The sequence below is a fragment of the Trichechus manatus genome, unplaced genomic scaffold, assembly GCF_000243295.1.
Source record: "Trichechus manatus latirostris isolate Lorelei unplaced genomic scaffold, TriManLat1.0 scaffold00145, whole genome shotgun sequence".
Taxonomy (NCBI): domain Eukaryota; kingdom Metazoa; phylum Chordata; class Mammalia; order Sirenia; family Trichechidae; genus Trichechus; species Trichechus manatus.
In genome coordinates, this window is record NW_004444081.1 from 574655 (window position 1) to 594402 (window position 19748).

Here is a 19748-nt window from a genome sequence, read left to right on the forward strand (position 1 = left end):
GTTGTTGCCCTGAATTCAGACTCCTAGCCTCCAGGACTGTGAGACAATACATTTCCATTGTTTAAAGGCACCTACTTTGTGATGTTTTGTTGCAGCAGCCCTTGGAAACTAATACAGAGGGATATTAGCAAAAAATAGAGTTGCTCGAGGATTGCAAGCCAGAAGGCACGCTTGTTCAACCCGACAGTTACAGGAACATGATCAAAGCAAGATTGGGCTCAATCACCCTTGAGCTCAACAGATTTGTCAGGGTGGGTGGTAACTCTGGAGGCAGGTGCAGCAGGTGTGATGTGTTTGCAGTACGACATCCTAGGGTGGTGAGGCTGAAGAAGGGCAGTGGACATACGAAGGCAAGTATGGAAAATACTGAGCACCAAGTCTTCTTGCCCAAAATGTTTCATCTGAATCTCGGAATCAACTCGACAGCAACAGATTTGGTTTTTATTATTATTATTATTTGCATTGTGCATTATATATTATGTCATTAAATCCACAAACAGCCTAAAAGACAGATCTACTACATTTTAAAGATGAGGAAAAGGAGGCTCAGAGAAATTAAGTGTCTTGTCCAAGATCACACAGCCAGACGGGAGAACTGGGGTTTTACCCCTAGAATCCATCGCCTCGTAGTGTCTGTGGGCCAAAAAGCCAGTGCCGTGGAGTCAATTCCAACTCATAGTGATTTTACAGGACAGAGTAGAACTGCCCCCATAGGGTTTCCAAGGAACAGCTGGTGGATTTGAACTGCTGACCTTTTAGTTTGAAGCCATAGTTCTTAACCACTACACCACCAGGGCTCCAATGCCTATGGGAGGGTAGGAATAGCTGAGGTCTTGGTAACCAAGCTGTTGTGGAGACCCAGAGAGGAGGGAATAAACAGAGGACCCCCAAGCTTATATCTCAGGGGACCAGCAGACCATTAGGGAAGTCCAAAGGAGGAGCTAGTTTGGGGAATAAAAATAAGGAATTCAGCTTTAGACAGTGAAAATGGCCAGCGTTTTCATTTAGTTTTACTTGCGTTGCCTTACTTGCTTCTTCCTTAAATCTATCTTCCCTGTGGGCTGAGTGTGGTTCTTTTCCCGTATTACAAATGACAGCCAGGCTCAGAAAGGTAAGTGACTTATGCTTGGTCACACATACTTCAAGTAGGGGAGGCAGGTCTAAGACCCAGGCCCGGGAGACTGTTTCCTATGTCAACGTCCCTTTTCTCCCGGGTGGTAGCAGTTGAAGAAGACCCGCCTGCTGTCAACCAATTGTGTTCAGGCGCATTGGAATATTAAGTGACATCAGAATAAACTTTCTCACTGCCCAATGTGCTGGGATGGTTGCAGGTACAGTCGGTCCTCATTGTTCACTGATTCCATATATGCAAATTCGACTACTTGCTAAAACTTAAATGTAACCCCCAAATCAATAGTAGCGCCACTGCTTTAGAGGTCAGTCACGGGCATGCGCGTGCGCAGAGCGATGAAAACGTTGAGTCTCCTAACGCCTACCGCAGCTTCGGTGGTATTCCCTGATTTATGTACTTCCACCAGCCTCACTAAGGGTCCAAGGGACCACTGGGATGGCGCACTCGGGCGGGGATTTTCCAGGGCTTTTGCTCTTTATGGTCTGCTTTCAGAGAATTTGCATGCTCAGACCCTCGCCACCTTTTTTTCCTGCTCATATGGCACCTTATTTAGACAGGCTTTCAGAGCTGCGCACACGAAAGTCAACTCCCTCCCCTCCGATCTTTCTCTATATCCTTTTCCTGCTTTATTTGATTGCCAGCTATCCTTAAAAAAAGGAGCTTTGGTGGCTTAGTGGTTAAGAGCTCCTCTGCTCACCAAAAGGCGGCAGTTCGAACCCACCAACTGCTCCTTGGAAACTATGGGGCAGTTCCGCTATCTCCTATAGGGTCTCTATGAGTCAGAATCAACTGGACCGCAATGGGTTTGGATTTGGTCATAAAAACAAAACAAAAAACTCGAAACCCGTTGCCATACAGTCGATCCCGATTCACAGCGACCCTATAGGACCGAGAACTTCCCCGTGGGGTTTCCAAGGCTGCTAATCTTTATGGAAGCAGACTGCCACATCTTTATCCCGCGGATCGGCTGGTCGGTGGAAACTCCCACCAACGCTTAACCTCCGTGGCCACGAGGCTGGTGCTTCTTTTCTTTCTCCCCCACTAGCACATAAACTTCCTGGAGCAAGACTTTGTCTTGTTCACTCAGTATCTTCATAGTCGTTCCATGCATATTTCCTGAACAAAGAAATGTACTCTTAAACTAAACGCAAAAAGAATGGAAGGAGAATTGTTACTTTTTCCTTTTTGTCTATTTTTGAAATTAGTTGGGAAGTACTCTACAAGTTAAAAAAAAAAAAGTAAATAAGTAAATGTATTTCCTATCATTATCAGTGTCAAGCAGTTAAAATGCTCTAGGTTTGGCGAGGGGCTATTAAACTTGGAGAAGAGCTGGTCAGCAAATATGAGAGAGAGCTGGAAAACACCCCATGATTTCACAGATGAGATAATGAGGCTGAGAAGGTTAGGTCACAGGTCTCCCGTCTGGCTCACATCAACAGCTGGAGCACAGCTATTTCCTCTTCGGTCTTCTGAGAAACTCATTCTCTAGGTGTTGATGTTTCCAGAATTTAATCCCATGATGAGAAAACTACTTGGAGATGTTCTGGGGGAAGTTATTTCCGACCACCCAGCTTCAGGCCTGCCGTCATCCACTCTACAGGCCCCAGCGACCTCTTCTTCTTACTTCCTCCTTCCGGGGGAGCGGGGGAGGTGCCTGGGGAGCTGCGGGGGGCTGCATTCCCAGCAGGCGGCTCCTCATACCCTGTTCCTTGTTTTCCCAGCAGTGGGAGTTGCCTGACATACCTCCTAAACTGGAGGGTCAGGACGTGAGGACACACTACAGAGGGGTCCTGGAGGAGTCTCAGAGGAGCTACAACAGGAGAACTAATGCTCAGAAAAGTGACCACGTGAGTTTCCAGGCTGCAGCCTGATCCTGGAGTCAGCCACATGCCGGCTGCGTGCAGCCCCGTGGGGTGAGGAGCTGCCCTCCTTACCTGCTGATCACCTTGGTCCCAGGGCCCACAGATCCTGGCCATGGAGGTCAGGGAAGCGGGTCTGCTTTGGCTTAGGCAATACTGCCTGCCTGACCCCTGCTCTGCCCCTCTCGCCTTCAGGCTTCCCAGCCCTGGTTTTGGCTGTCCATGGGGCATAGCCTGTGTCCTGGGACCCTCCACACATGCTTGCCAGCCAGCCCTCCCAGAACCAATTATTTTGTATGAGAGCTGGGGCCTGACGGAGCCCTGACCCTGATTGCTGACTCCTGAGGCCTATCCTCATAGATCCCCCTGCCCTGGAACCTTGAGGTCTGAGGCCTTTCTGGACACCAGGTTAGCCTAGCCCTTAGGGGGTTCATCAGAGACCTGAAGAATGGGTAACTGGAGGCTCTGGCATCAAGAGGACAGTAGCACAGAGCCTGAGCTGGGGGCTGGACCCAGCCAGTGACAGGACGAACGTCCTGCACTGACTGGGCAACCAACACCGAGGGCCCCAGGCGGGGGTGGTAGGACCAGCCTGGTCCAGGAGTCTGGAAGTTGTAAATATGTCATTTTAGGCAAGCAGACAGATGATAGATCGAGACAACCTTTCCATGTGATTATCGCTCCCCACCAGCGGCTCTCCTAGGGGTTAGTCAGCCCCTCAGGACAGCCCTGCCAGGGGCTCAGGCCTGGGTAGCCGCTTCCGTTTCCAATCCTGGGCTTGACAGAGAGCATAGGGTTTTGGGGAGGGGTTTTCCTCCTCCAGATATGGCAGCTCTATTGCCACTTTCATCCACCAAACTTCTTTTGAGCCCAGGGTGTACCATCTCCCTCCCTCTAACCCTCCCACCACCCAGCCTGACAGGTGCTTGCACCTACTGAGGAGAATTTGACCCAAACAACCCCAACACAAAGTGAAGCCATTTGGGTGTTACTTGAAAATGTTTGGAATTTGAAATACGAGAAAATTTGAAAATGTGAAGCCACCCACCTCTGTGGGGAGATGTAAGCAGTGTAGGGACTGAGTGGGGAGTGTGTGTGTGGTGGGGTGGTGAGGGGCCCTAAGGGCTGCACAGAGGGCTCCCCAAGCAGCAGCTGCTCCCTGAATGGAGGGAAGTGCCATTCAGCAGTACTGCGTGCTTGTCGTCCCCGGTCATCACTACCGGGTCCGCCTCTCCCCCACCTCAGAAGCCTGTTGAAGGTGTTTCAGATGTTCTGTCCACTCTTTTGTCTAATGTGGAGAAAAAAGCACACTGTGGACAACAGGCACCACAGAAGTCTCAGCCCTGCACCAGAGGGCAGCAGTTTTTCCCTGTCCCTGAAGCACTTCCCTCAGGGGCCTTGTTTTAGAATCAGGCCCTCTCCTGGAGGGGAAGTTGGGGGAAGGAAAGCCTGGCTGAATTTTCAGGACTAGGTAGGAGAGTGGACTATAGAGAGAAGGAGAGACAGAAAGAGAGGGGGAGGGAAGGAAGGAGACATAAGGGAGGGAGACAGAACGGAAGGATTTAAAGTTTAAGGAAGGGCAGGGAGAAGGTCATAGTCAGCTTTGTATTCTCAACAGTGCCTGTAGTGAGCTGAATGGTGACCTCTAAAATATCAGGTCCTAATCCCTGGAACCTGTAAATGTTAACTTTATTTGGAAAAAGGGTTTTTGCAGATGTGAATAAGTTAAGGATTTTGTGATGGGAGATTATCCCAGATTATCCGGGTAGGCTCTAAATGCCATTACAAATGTCCTTATAAGACAGGAAGAGGGAGATGTCACACAGACACACACAGGAGGAGGAGGCAATGTGATGACAGAAGCAGAGATTGGAGTGATACAGCTAGAAGCCGAGAAATGCCAGGAGCCACCAGGAACTGGTAGAGGCATGGTACAGATTCTCCCCGGAGCCTCTAGAGGGAGTGTGGCCCTGTGACGCATTGATTTTGGCTCAGTGATACTGATTTAGACTTCTGTCTCCAGAACTGTGAGAGAATAACTTTCTATTGCTTTAAGTCATACAGTCTGTGGTAATTTGTTACAGCAGCCACAGGCAACTAATATAGTGCCTGACACCAGGCCGTGTTAAGCTAGACTAAGGAATGAACAGGTTCCCACATCTTAGGTGAAATGACTAGAAAAAAAGCAGAACAGAGCAACGAAGCTGGTTTGACGGTGTAAGAGAAATGAAGGGGTCAATATCACAAAATTAAAAAGAGCACAGGGGTCAGCTCATTGCAAATCGCCCACATGGAAAGCCCTGATCAGGAGGGGAGAGGAAGCTCCTTGGAAGCAGCTGGACAGCAACACAGCTGAGTGCTCAGAAGAGCCCTGTGGAACACCACACCTTGCCTCCCTCTGGACTAAACACATGACCAGGAATATCAGTGATAAGCAAGAAAGCATTTTTAGGTGATTTAAAATTTCTTCTTTATTTAAAAAAAAAAAAAAGTATTTTTCTGGGTTTTTAAAACTTCTCCAATACATAATTTTTTTTTTTTCCCCACCACTTAGTACTTCTTTCTTGCCTCCTTCACTCCTGCTCCTGGTGTTGTCTGCCTACAAGACCCAGATGAAGAAACCTTTACAACAGTTGAGATCTGGGAGCTGGAGGGGTTGGGGGTTAGAAGGAAGGTGGTTAGTGGTCAAAAGGAGAAGTCTATTTGCACAAAAATATAAACCATGGAGGATGAGACCAGCACATACACGTATGGATTGATCTACAATCCACGTTTAAAAGAAAAAAATAGACCCAACTTGTCATTTTACCATTTGTAATATTATACAAAATAATATATATATTTTAAACAACACGTACCCATCTACACACACACACTCACACACATACATACAAGGTGCTAGTGGCCCCTCTGCAGCTTCTGCTTGCGGGGGACAGGCGTGTCAGTAGGCGAAGATGACATGGTAGGTGACCTGGTGTCCATTGTCCCAGGCATAGAGCAGGCGGTCCTTGGGGTTGTAGTCTATCTGGGTAGTATAGGAATACTCATTTTCAAACAGCAGCCTGGGGACAATCTGCGTGTTGGTGTGGGTGTCAAAGGCGTAGGAGATGTTGGCATTCCGCTGGTTGTAGCTGTCCACGGCGTACAGCACACCGCAGATGACAAAGCAGTTGCCATAGAAGTTCCGCCGGAGCCCCGTGCGCCATGTGGTCTCCTTCTGCATGCTCAGGTCCACGGCGTTGAGCTTGCTCAGGATGATGACCTCCTGGCTGAAGCCCTCATCATCCAAGGCCGGGTAGATGAGCCACAGGCCATTCTCATCCACAGCAAAGTCCACGTCGGAGTGGCCCTGCCACCTCCAGGGGGTAGCCTCCTCATAGGCCACGTCATGGAGCATGGCCCAGGCGGCAACATAACGCTGCTTCAGGTTGTACTTAATGATGTTGCGGGTGAAGGCCCGGTTGTAGTAGAAGGCACCATTGTATACCACGTGCCCTGTGCCGATCCAGCTGTACTGGAGCTTGTAGGAATTGCTCCAGCGACCTGTGGGGTGTGAGAAGGCAGGAGGCTTCAGGGCAATGCTGCAGAGACAACCTGCCAGCAAAATGAGGGGCAGCCTAGTGGGATGGGACAAGCAATCGACTAGGAGTCTGGAGACCTGGGTTCATGTCTTGGCCCTGACATTTTCTAGTTTTGTATAGCAAATCACTTAACCATTCTGAGCCTTAGCATCTTCATCTGTCAAATGGAAATAATTTCTGCTTGCCTCACTGAGTTGTATCAAGGATCAAGCGTGTTAATATACATAAGCATAGTTTGCAGATGGTCAACAGCTATGTGAAAGTAGGATGTTTCACTACTATGGTGCAGCCCTTCTGCCTTCTGGGCTGGACTGCAGGTCGTCCATCTCCCAGGGCTGGAAGGAGGGGCAGAGCTGAGGGAAGAGAGAGTAGAGAATGTGAGGGGGGCGGAAGGGGGACCTCCCTCCACCAGAGAAGGTCCTTTCACTATCAGAAGGTCTTTGCCCTTCTCATCTACTGTCACCACCAAAGAGACCTAGTCATGATCAAAACAGAGGACAGCCATGAAGGGAAGAAGCTTCTGAGTTGGAACCATAACACGTACCTTGTTTGAAGTTTTCCAGGTTCCGGAACTCCACCAGGGTGTTGCCATAGTAATAATTGGTCACATAAATGCGCTCATCCTTGGCCAGGGGGTCCTTCATCCAGGCTCCTTCGTTCCGCCCATATGTGTTCTGGGTGATCGGCCCGGTGATTGTGGAGAGGGTGTCCTTGCACCTTCCTGATGGAGAAGAGGTGGATGGTGGTGCTGGGATGATCGTACAAAAAAGCAGTCTAATAATGCCCACCCCTCAAAACTTTGCTGGCTCCCCCACCTAGAGTCTGAACTCTGGCAGCTTTAACAGACCTGTATAACCTGATCCCTCCAAAATTTTCCAGCATCATCTCCTGCTACTCCTATCATCCATACTGTACTCCTATAAAGCTATTTAGTGTCCCCATCTGTCTTAGTCATCTAGTGCTGCTGTAACAGAAATACCACAAGTGGATGACTTTAACAAACAGAAATTTATTCTCTGACAGTCTAGGAGGTGAGAGTCTGAATTCAGGGCACTAGCTCCAGCTCCAGGGGAAGGCTTTCTTGTTCTGTTGTTTGTGGGGAAGCGTCCTTGTCATCAAATCTTCCCCTGGTCTAGAAGCATCTCAGCACAGGGAACCTGGGTCCAAAGGATGCGCTCCCCACCTGGTTCTTCATTCTTGCTGGTATGAGGTCCCTTCTCCTCTCTGCTCACTTCTCTCTTTTATATCTCAAAAGAGATTGACTCAACATAAAACCTAATCCTGTAGATTGAGTCCTGCCTCATTAACATAACTGCCACTAATCCTGCCTCATTAACATCATAGAGGTTAGGATTTACAACACACAGGACAATGACATCAGATGATAAAATGGAGGATAACCACACAATACTGGGAATCATGGCCTAGCCAAGCTGATACACATTTTTTGGGGACACAGTTCTATCCATAACACCATCCTGTTCTACTTTCATGCCAGCATGCCCTTGCTCCTGCTGTTCTCAATCCTACAAATGTGCCTCAAAGACCTAAGATCCAAAATCCTCTATTTTCTGACACCACACCTCCCTCTGAAAAGCCAACTCTTCATTGTATGTGCTCCCACAGTACCATGGACGTACTTCTATTACAGGATGTGTCGTCTTGCATCTCAAGGATTCTTGCTCATCTCTCTTCCCTCCACACCCGTTTCCCAACCAGAGCATAAGCTCCAGGGGAGCAGGGTCTGTGGCTTTACCTCTTTGTGTTCTCAGTGCTCGGGACACAAAGTGGCACCATAGTGGGCACTCAGTAAACGTTTTGATAGTTGGGTGAATACACAGTTGACAAGAAGCGTGACCAGTGGTGAGGACTCTGCCTGGTGTAACCAGGGTCACTGACCTCCACCAGCTTCTGTGCTGCCCCAGAAGGCCTTGGCCCTGGGTGTTTGGGGCTGGGTCACAGTGGAGACAAGTGATGACTGGAGTAGATATCATCCCCTGGGGCCCAGCTGCTGGGTCCTATACAGCTGTCCTCAAGCCCATGCCTCTCGCACTACCTGGGCAGGATGCCAGGGCCCCAGCTGGGGATTTGGAGGGCAGGAGACCAAGTTTCCTGCATCAAGAAGCTTACTCTGGCTCCTTCAAGGGTCCAGTCTGCTTTAATGGGGCAGGAACTCAGCAATGCCCTTCTGAGTGGCTTTCTGTGTGACTATCAGTGACGTGGTGCCCAGGACAGCCCCTAAAAGACCACTAGAATGACTCTGGGTACTAGACCAAGACTAAAGCCTGCAATGCTTAGTATACATCTATTGAACATAGCTCTGAATGATTTTGAAGTCACACATGACTGACGACACACGTTCTTTCCGTCCCCATGCTACTGGGTTATGGAGGGGGTGGAAAGACGGCAATGGAAGAAGCAGATGAATCCTGACCTCACAACCTCCTCCAGCATATCCTGTCAGCTGAGACCAGAACCCCCCGCCACCCCACCATCTGCCATCAAGACCTGCAATACAGATGTGCAACGGTGATGCCGACACTGGATCCCTGACACAATGGCGTCACTAGGAGGGTGCGGGGGGTGCAGACCACACCGGGTGACACTGTCCGAGGGGGTGACACCAAAATGTCTACAAAATTTTTGTGCAGTTTTTCAGCAGAAATTTATTATTTTTTATAAAAATATCTCTGCAATTAGTTATAACAACAAATTCATTTTTCGTAAGCCCAGCTTACATGTATCAATATACCTACAAAGCTAAAAACTCTAGGCTAATTTACTTTTTGAACCTTCTAAATGTGCTCCGGTCAGAGCTGTCATTATTACCCAATTACAATGACGCTTCCAATCACGTGGTTTCATCTGCACGCACTATAAGCATATGCTATTGTTTTCATTGCTGCCAGTGTTTTTATAGTTGCTGATTTTGTCAAAATTTCTAGTGTTTTAGCTACAATATTGTGGAATTAACATGGGGGTGGTGACACCATGAGTTACTGCACTGGGAGACACCAACCCTAGTGACGCCACTGCCCTGACACTTACCTGGGACAAAAGTAACAAAGGCCTGCAGTTTGAACTAAGAGTTCTCTAACTCCAGATTACCTCCCATTTCCAAATGGCTCAAACCTGTTCCCTCTGCCATCCTTCTGTTCCCCTAGAAGTAGGCACGGAAGGGCTCAAGCCCTGCTGCTGTGCCTTTGGCCCTGGGTCTGGGGCAGCCGGGTGGGTGGAAGTGGGAAGAACATTGTTTTCCAGGCAAGCCCACAGTTGGGTGCAGTTGGCAGGGTTTAGGCAGCTCTGTGTGGGGTTTATTAGGTCCAGGTCTGACAGAGCTTGGAGGGACTCAGTCTCCGTAAGACAAACAATAGCGCCTACCAGCCAGTGCCTCATTCCCCCACAACTGAGCTCATCAGCAGAGGCCTGATGGAAAATATCTCACTCCTTGGCACTCAGTGGGGCTTGGCTGCCAGTGGAGAAGCTGCTCTCCGTCTGCACCGTGGTGAGCCCTAGCATGCCCTACAATGCAGGGGCATCTTCATGTGCCCCCTCCCCTGGCAAAGCCCAGCAAGGATACCAACTACCTGTTGAATGCACCACAGCCCATGCTCCAAAGTCCCACAAATGGCCATGTGAGGTGTGGTGTTTCTGCTCCTCTCACCTGTCAGGGATGGGGATGGGTACTGCTGAGACCAGACATAGGAACTGCAGACAGGCTCCTAAAAGCCAGGACTGATCTGGATTTTGATGTCCTGGGCTGCCCTGGGAAGCCCCCAGGTATCCTCATGGCCCCATTTTAGCACAAAGCTCTACAATGACAGGGCCCTAAGGTGGGCAGCAGGATGAGCCTTGGGCTTGGTGCCAGTGGTCTCAGCCCTGCTATTGACTGTGTTGTCTTGGGCAGGTTTCTGGAATCCTCAGAACACTGACTCTAGCAATGACTTTGATTTCTTGGGTCCTTAATGGCATCTCTGAGTGGCGCAAATCGTTAAGCACTGGGCCACTAATCAAAAGGTTGGTGGTTCAAATCCACCCAGAGATGCCCTGGAAGAAAGGCCTGGCTATCTGTATCCAAAAGGTAACAGCCATGAACACCCTCCAGAGGACTGTTCTACTCTGAAACATATGGGGTCGCCATGAGTCAGAATCAACTCTACAGCAACTGGTTTGGCTTTTTGGTTTTTGTCTGCTTAATGCTTTATGTACACTGTCTCACTGATTCCTCACAACAACCCTGCAAGGTAGATATTATTGTCTCCATTTTATAGATGAGGAAACAAAAAGGTTAGAGAGGAGGAGAAAATTGTCTGAAGTCCCACATTCAGGAAATGGCAAAACTATGGAATTAAAACTAGTTCTGAGGCAGAGTTAACATGGCGCCCTAGACAGACGCACCATGCTGTCCCTCTGCAGCACAGACCGGAAAACCTAGGTAAAACAGATAACAAATGTCAATCCTGGAACCCTGAGCATCAAATGAAGGGACAAAGAACTACAGCAAACACTGAAAGGTAGAAGAAACTGATGGAAAACAGAACGAGGAGAGATACGGAGTGGAGGTCCCCTGCCAACTAACATGGCACAGTATGACCATCTTGAAACACAGCCAGGAACGACCCCAGACCAGATGTACAGAAAAGCAACTTCACGGAGCTCCCAACAGGAGACAGAGCACCTGGTAACCAGAGAAACACGCTTTCCTACTTCTCACCCTTCTGGTGAGTAGAAGCAAGAACCCCCCCACCCCAGCAGCGCCCACCGCCGAGGCCCACAATACAAGTTCCCCCACCCGGTGGACCCACCCTGCCCCCTCCTGTTGTATTGCTTTTTTTTTTTCTTTCTTTCTCCCCCCCAGCTAGCCTCATATACCATCTCACCTCACACCCCTTCATGCTGCCTCCTGCCGCACCACCATTTTTTTTTCTTTCTTTTTTTTCTCCTTCCCACCTAGCCCTGTAAGCCCCTGTTACTGGGGCTGAAGGCTGGGGACTATGGTCTCGGGGTATACCTAGATCAACTGGCATAATATAGCTCATGAAAAAAATGTTCCACATTCTACTTTGGTGAGTAGTGTCTGGGGTCTTAAAAGCTTTCAAGCAGCCATCTAAGATACATCTATTGGTCCCATCACGTTCGGAGCAAAGGAGAATGAAGAAAACAAAGACACAAGGAAAACACTAGTCCAAAGGACTAATGGACCACTTGAACCACAGCCTCTACCTGCCTGAACCCAGAAGAACTAGATGGTACCCAGGTACCACAACCGACTGCTCTGACAGGGATCACAATAGAGGGTCCCAGACAGAGTGGGAGAAAAATGTAGAAGAAAATTCAAATTCACAAAAAAAGACTAGACTTACTGGTTTGACAGAGACTGGAGGAACCCCTGAGACTATGGCTCGGGGACACCCTGCTAACTCAGAACTGAAGCCACTCCCGAAGTCCACCTTTCAGCCAAAGATTAGACAGGCTTATAAAACATTCAGAGCCCTTGTGGCGCAGTGGTTAAAAACTTGGCCACTAACCAAAAAGTCGACAGTTCAAATCCACCAGCTGCTCCTTGGAAACCCTATGGGGCAGTTCTACTCTGTCCTGTAAGGTCACTATGAGTCAAAATCGACTCGACAGCAATAGCATAAAACAGTCAATAACACATGTGAGTAATGTGCTTCTTAGTTCAATCAAGTATATGGGAACAAATAGGCAACACTTGCCCTAAAGCAAAGACCAGAAGGCAGGAAGGGACAAGAAAACTGGACAAATGGACACGGAGAACCCCGCATGAAAAGGGAAAGCGGTAGAGTGTTAACACACTGCAGGGATTGCAACCAACGTCACAAAACAATTTGTATGTAAAATTTTTGAATGAAAGACTAATTTGTGCTATTAAAAAAAAAAAACTGTAATGAGATACCATCTCACCTCGACATTTCTGGCACTAATCAAAAAAACAGAAAATAACAAATGCCGGAGAGGTTGCGGTGAAATTGGAACTCTTATGTACTGCTGGTGGGAGTGTAAAATGGTACAACCATGATGGAAAATGATATGGCACCTCCCTAAAAAGCTAGAAATAGAACTACCATATGATCCAGCAACCCCACTCCTAGGAATATATCCTATAGAAATAAGAGGCATCACACAAATAGACATATGCACACCCATGTTCACTGCAGCATTATTCACAATAGCAAAAACATAGAAATAACCTAAGTTCCCAACAACAGATGAATGGATAAACAAATTACGGTACATAAACACAATGGAATACTATGCAACAATAAAGAACAATGATGAATCCATGAAACATCTCACAACATAGATGAATCTGGAGGGCATTACACTGAATGAAATAAATCAATCACAAAAGGACAAATATTGTATGAGACCACTATTATAAAAACTCAAAAAATTTACACACAGAAAGAAACAATTTTTGATGGTTACTAGGGTGTGGAGGGAATATCACTAGATAGTTGGTAAGTGTTAACTTTGGTGAAGGGAAAGACAACACACAGTATAGGGGGAGTCAGCACAACTTGACTGTTATGGGTTGAATTGTGTCCCCAAGAAATATCTGTCAACTTGGCTAGGCCATGATTCCCAGTATGGTGTGATTGTCCACCATTTTGTCATCTAACGTGATTTTCTTATGTGTTGTAAATCCTACCTCTATGATGATAATGAAGAGGGATCAGTGGCAGATATGTTAATGAGGCAGAACTCAATCTACAAGATTAGGTTGTGTCTTAAGTCAATCTCTTTTGAGATATAAAAGAGAGACTCAAGCAGAGAGACATGGGGACCTCATACCACCAAGAAAGTAGTGCCAGAAGAGTGTGTCCTTTGGATCTGGTATTCTGGAGCTGAGAAGCTCCTAGTCCAGGGGAAGATTGATGATAAGGACCTTCCTCCAGAGCCGACACAGAGAGAAAGACTTCCCCTGTAGGTGACGCCTTGAATTTGGACTTCTAGCCTACTGGACTGTGAGAGAATAAACTTCTGTTTGTTGAAGCCGTCCACTTATGGTATCTCTGTTATAGCAGCACTAGATAACTAAGACATTGACCAAGGCAAATTCATAGACGCTTCCTACACACATCCAAATACCTTAAGGTACCAAGTTATTGGTGAGGGCTGGGGACCACGGTCTTGGGGTACATCTAGGTCAATTGATCTAACATAGTTCATAAAGAAAATGTTCTACATCCTACTTTAGTGAGTAGCATCTGGGGTCTTAAAAGTTTGCGAGCATCTGTCTAAGATAAATGTATTGGTCCCATCCTGTCCAGAGCAAAGGAGAATGAAGAAAACATAAGACAAGGAAAATATTAGTCCAAAGGACTAGTGGACCACAAAAAACCACAGCCTCCACCTGTCTGAGCCCAGAACTAGATGGTACCCAGCTACCACCAGAGACTGCTCTGACAGGGGTCACAACAGAGGGTCCCGGATAGAGTAGGAGAAAAATGTAGAAGAAAATTCAAATTCACAAAAAAAGACCAGACCTACTGGTCTGACAGACTGGAGGAACCCCTGAAACGGTGGCCCCCAGATACCCTGCTAATTCAGAACCAAAGCCACTCCTGAAGTCCACCTTTCAACCAAAGATTAGACAGGCCTATAAAACAAACAATACCACACATAAGAAATGTGCCTCTTAGTTCAAACAAGTACACAAGAACAAATGGACAATACCTGCCCAAAAGCAAAGACAAGAAGGCAGGAAGGGACAGGAAAACTGGACAAATGGACACAGGGAACCCACGGTGGAAAGGGGGAGAGTGCTGACACATTGCGGGGATTGCAACCCATGTCACAAAACAAGTTGTGTATAAATTTTTGAATGAGAAACTTATTTGTGCTGTACACTTTCACCTAAAGTATAATTTTAAAAAACAAAACGGTTCTGACTCCAAAGACTGTTGCCTCCACAACCTCACAGAGCTTTAACTTCATCAGCAGTAAAATGAGCATAATGTTATGCCCTGCCTACTTCACAGAGTGCTTGGAGAATCCACTTAATGCTGGGGTGGTTGGCTGAATAATGCTCCCCAAAGATATCCAGGTCCTAGTCCCTGGAACCTCTGAATGTTACCTCTAAAAGGAGGAGTGCTGGTGGTTCAATGGTAGAATTCTCGACTTCCATGCAAGAGACCCAGGTTCAATTCCTGGCCAATGCACCTCAAGCACACCCACCACCCATTCATCAGCGGAGACTTGCATATTGCTATGATGCTGACTAGGTTTCAGCTAAGCTTCCAGACTAAGATGGGCTAGGAAGAAAGGCCTAGTACTGTGCTTCTGAAAATCAGCCAGTGAAAACTCTAGGAATCACAAGGGTCTGATCCACAACAGATCATGGGAATGGCTCAGGATCAGACAGTGTTTCATTCCGTTGTGCGTGGGATTGCCATGAGTTGGGGGCCAACTAACAGCAGCTAACAGCAACAACATGGCAAAAGAACTCTGCGTATGTGATTACGCAGAGCAGGGCTCCCACTCACAGGCTGTGCAGATCGATGAATCCCAGATTTGGCAGATAAGCTGACAGCTCAAGTCCCAAGAACAGGAGATAAGATGACAGGAAGCAGCTGCAGGATCCAGAGAGAGCAAAAAGCCAGAACGTCTGCTTATATACAGATGGGGGCCACACCCCCAAGGAGACTCCCTTTCATCTGATTGGCTACTCACAGTATATTCAATCATGGGAGTGATTACATTAAAACACGGAGAATCATGGCCCAGCCAAGCTGACACACAATCTTAACCATCACAAACGTGATTTTCTTATGTGTTGTAAATCCTACCTCTATGATGATAACGAAGTGGGATCAGTGGCAGATATGTTAATGAGGCAGAACTCAATCTACAAGATTAGGTTGTGTCTTAAATCAATCTATTCTGAGATATAAAAGAGAGAAGCAAGCAGAGAGACGTGGGGACCTCATACCACCAAGAAAGTAGTGCCAGAAGAGTGTGTCCTTTGGAGCTAGTGTTCTGGAGCTGAGAAGATCCTTAGTTAAGGATCTGGAGATGGGGAGGTTATCCTGCATTGTCCAGATGGGCCCTAAATGTACTCAAAAGTATCCTGACAACAGGGAGGCAGAGGGCAATGTGACTACAGAAGAGGAGAAAGTGATGTGATGATGAAAGCAGAGACTAGAATGATGCAGCCACAAACCAAGGAATGCTGGCTGCCACCAGAAGCTGGAAGAGGCCAGGAATGGATTCTCCCCTGGAGACTCCAGAGGGAATCAGCCAGCTGAACCTTGATTTTAGCCCTCCAGAACTTTAAGACAATAAATTTCTGTTGCTTTAACCATTAAGTCTGTAGTAATTTGTTACAGTAGGCATAGGAAACTAATACAGGTGAAGTCAGCTTCTCGGGTCAGGGCCAGCGTCCTTATTTCTGCAGGAAGACGGAAGTCCCAGCTTGCAGCCTCCAGTCCCAATTACCCAGGACCTCAGCACCGCTCTCCACGTGCCCTCAGGTACAGCAAACACCTGCCAGCACCAGGGAGGAGAAGCCCAGGAAGGAGCAGGGGGACAGGTGAGTGTGGCTTCAGAGCATTTGACAAGGTTAAGAATGGAAGGTCAGCAAACCATGAGGCCCAGACCCACCTCCACAGCCTGAGAATCTGGGGATGCTTAGCTGCTCCCACCCTTGACAGCAAACCGTCAGCCTTTTAGAGAAGACTCTCCATGTTTACTCCTTGTCAAGAGTATTGAGAGAAAGATGGGAGGTAGTTCAAAGAGAAGAGACAGTGCTGCCTGCAATTCGTCTTAGAACTTTTCCCCAAAGCAGGGCTGCAAAAGATGATGGTGATGGAGTTGGCTAATGTTGAGTACTTTCTAGGTGGTAACTCATGGAATCTTCAGTAGTCCTTGGAGGTAAGTTGGCCTTGCTTCAAAGGTCAGCAAGGTCTGAAAGGAGGGGCTCTTCCCTCTTAGCATATAAACCTGCTCAAATCTTGCCCACCTTAAAAAAATTAATCTGCAAACAAGACCCTCCCTTCCCTTCCGCTGTTCTCAGCTGTGGCGCTTGCTTGGCAAGCCTCTCCCACAAAGACATCTGCTCCCCTACTCATGCGTCATGCCCACATACTTCTCAACCCTTCAACCTGACTGCTACTCAAATTCTCCAAATGCCTACACATTGTCCAGTCCTTTTATTTTATTTTATTTTTGATTATTTTTTTTTTAACTTTTTTTTTTAATTGTACTTCAGTTGAAGGTTTACAGAACAAATAGTTTCTCATTAAACAGTAGTACACATATTGTTTTATGACATTGGTTAACAACCCCACGACATGTCAACCCTCTCCCTTCTCCATCTTTTTTTTTTTTGGTGAAAATATATATAGCCAAAGATACACCATTTCAAAAATTTCTACATGCACAGTTCAGTGACATTGACTATGCTCTTCCAATTGTGCTGCTCTTCTCACTTCAGATGAAGGTTTACAGAACCAGTCCTTTTATTTTAGTTGAGCCTCTCTTTGGATCTGGAACTGTGTCCCCCACCCCTTTTAAATGTCATCCTTTAGAGCCCCCCTTTTAGCTTCTTCTCATTCCTCCCATGCTCACTGGGCAAACTCAGCTTTTACCCTTGACTCACAAATGCATCTGTCTCCAGTGCAGATCTTGTTTCTGAGTGCTGTTCAGCCAACCGCCTACTAGACGGTTTTCTTCTGGGTGTCCTACTGCTTCCTCAAACTCAATTAAAAATGGGATTTATCTGCTTCAGTTCACTGACTACTCTTATATTTCCTGTCCTAGAGACAGGCATGGCACACCACTAACTAACCAAGCCCAACAAATGGGCATCATCCCTGATGTCCCCTTCTCTACCCACAGTCCAGTTGGTCACTGAGTCACAGCCATTTTGTCTCCTATCTCTGTGACTTTAGACTTCACTGTCTCTTGCCTGGACCACTCCAGTTACACCAGTTGGTCTCTCTGGCACCAGTCTGTCTTCTGCCAACCTGTTCTACCCAGTAGTTACTGAGATGCCTTTCCAAAATACACACCCGCTTAAATCCATGGATAACTCACCATCACTACCACAGGTGAAACCCAAAGTCCTAGTCTAGCATACTGATCCCTCCTGATCTCCATGCTTACTTCTTGCCATCTGCCTTCATTCAGAGGTCTCCAACTCAAATGCCTCTGGGGCCCAGGAAGGAATTGAAAACAAGTGAAGCAGTCTGAGTGTGAGATAACAGGCAACAACAGAGACTATGGTGAACTGGAAGAGCAGCCTGACCTGAGCACATTCAAGTTAAAAAATGTTAAAACAAATCTCGGGATGAATTCAGCCCTCAGGTTGCCAGCTTAAGGTCTCTTGTCCATACCAAGCTGCTTGTATTCCCTACGGTGCCATGCTCAGGGCAGGCTTCATGTGCATGTGACCTGTGCAGTCAGTCAGGACCCAAGCTCAGAAGGGCCCGTGCTTGGTTTAATGCTCTGCTGTTGTTGTCTTGAAATTTTTAGTATTTTTATCTTTGAACTTGTGTTTTGTAAATGAAGTCTGATGAGACAATGGAGTCTGCAAATAAGCAGAGAACCCGCCTTATGCGTGTCTGCCTTCCTTGTCGTCCACTTGCATAAAGCATTTGCTGTGCCCCATCAGCTCACAATTCCGAGTGGACCTGCTATGTGCTGGGAGTTCAGCATGACTCAAAGTGAATACAAGGTAAGTGTGTTACCTCTGAAGTTCTCTAAGAGGGGCCTGATAACCCCAGAGGACACACTTTCCATTAGAACCAGGGCTTGCTTTGAACATATAAAGAAGGCAATGATGTTCTAAGAAACACAAATGACCAGGAACCCTATCATATCCTTTCTTACATCGTTGTTGTTGTTGGGTGCCATCAAGTTGATTACTTTCCTGTATTAGCCAACCACTTGGGCTGAAAATGTTGACACAGAAGGAAAGTGAGAGATATGGCAACCCATAGTTCCTTTCCTTTCAGTTCTTCCTTACTAATCAGTAAGCCAAAGGTAGAGACTGTCGGTAGAATGTGTGTTCAAGAAATGAAATAAAAACAGCTGAGTTAGTTTTCTGCAGTGATTCCATTGTTCTGGTAAGGACAAAATACATGTGCATGCAGGAGCTGGTGGCGCAGTGGTTAAGAGTTCAGCTGTTACAACTGGACTAAGCCAAAGCTAAGAAGTTTCCTGAATACGATCAAACACTTTGAGGGACAGAGTAGCAGGGTTGGGGGTCTGGAGACCATGCTTTCAGGGGACATCTAAGTCAATCGGCATAAAAAAGTTTATTAAGAAAATGTTCTGCATCCTACTTTGGTGAGTGGCGTCTGGGGTCTTAAAAGCTAGCAAGCGGCCATCTAAAATACATCAACTGGCCTCAGCCCACCTGGAGTAAAGGAGAATGAAGAACACCAAAGCCACAAGGAAAGTATTAGCCTAAGAGACAGAAAGGGCCACATAAACCAGAGACTGCATCAGCCTGAGACCAGAAGAACTAGATGGCACTCGGCTACCACCAATGACTGTCCTAACAGGGAACACAACTGAGAGTCCCTGATGGAGCAGGAGAAAAGTGGGGTGCAGAACTCAAATTCTAGTAAAAAGACCAGACTTAACGGTCTGAGACTGGAGGAACACCAGAAGGCATGGCCCTTGGAGTCTATGTCAACCCAGAACTAAAACCATTCCCACGGCCCACTCTTCAGACAAAGATTAGACTGGACTATCGGACATAAAACGATACTCATGAAGAGTGTGCGTCTTAGCTCAGGTAGATACATGAGACTAAATGGGCAGCTCCTGTCCAGAGGTGAGATGAGAAGGCAGAGAGGGTCAGGAGCTGGTTGAATGGACATGGGAAATCTGGGGTGGAAAGGAGGAGTGTGCTGTCACAGTACAGGGAGAGCAACTAGGGTCACATAACAATGTATGTATAAATTTTTATATGAAAGACTAACTTGAATTGTAAACTTTCACTTAAAGTACAATTAAAAAAAAAAAAAGTTCGGCTGCTTCAAAAGGCTGGCAGTTCAAATCCACCAGGTGCTCCTTGGAAACCCTATGGGGCAGTTCTACTCTGTCCTCTAGGGTTGCTATGAGTCGGGATTGACTCGACGGCAACAGATTTGGTTTTTTTTTTTTTTGGTAGGAGCTAAGAAATATGGGTTGTGTAATTTC

At 47.0% G+C, this 19748-nt stretch overlaps 1 protein-coding gene across 3 annotated transcripts in view; it reads right to left on the reverse strand.

Moving 5' to 3' along the window:
• Nucleotides 1–5444: 5444 nt before the first annotated feature.
• Nucleotides 5445–19748, reverse strand: part of OLFML2B (olfactomedin like 2B) — a 55664-nt gene continuing 41360 nt past the window's right edge. For 2 of the 3 annotated variants that reach the window (XM_012558206.1, XM_004385748.1), the window contains exons 7-8: nt 7117–7293; nt 5445–6534 (exon numbers count right to left, since the gene is read on the reverse strand). In XM_012558206.1, coding sequence (XP_012413660.1) covers nt 5933–6534; nt 7117–7293 — 779 coding nt within the window. In that variant the 3' untranslated portion in view covers nt 5445–5932. The remainder of the gene's footprint in view (nt 6535–7116; nt 7294–19748) is intronic. The other variant, XM_023740035.1, reaches the window with a different exon arrangement.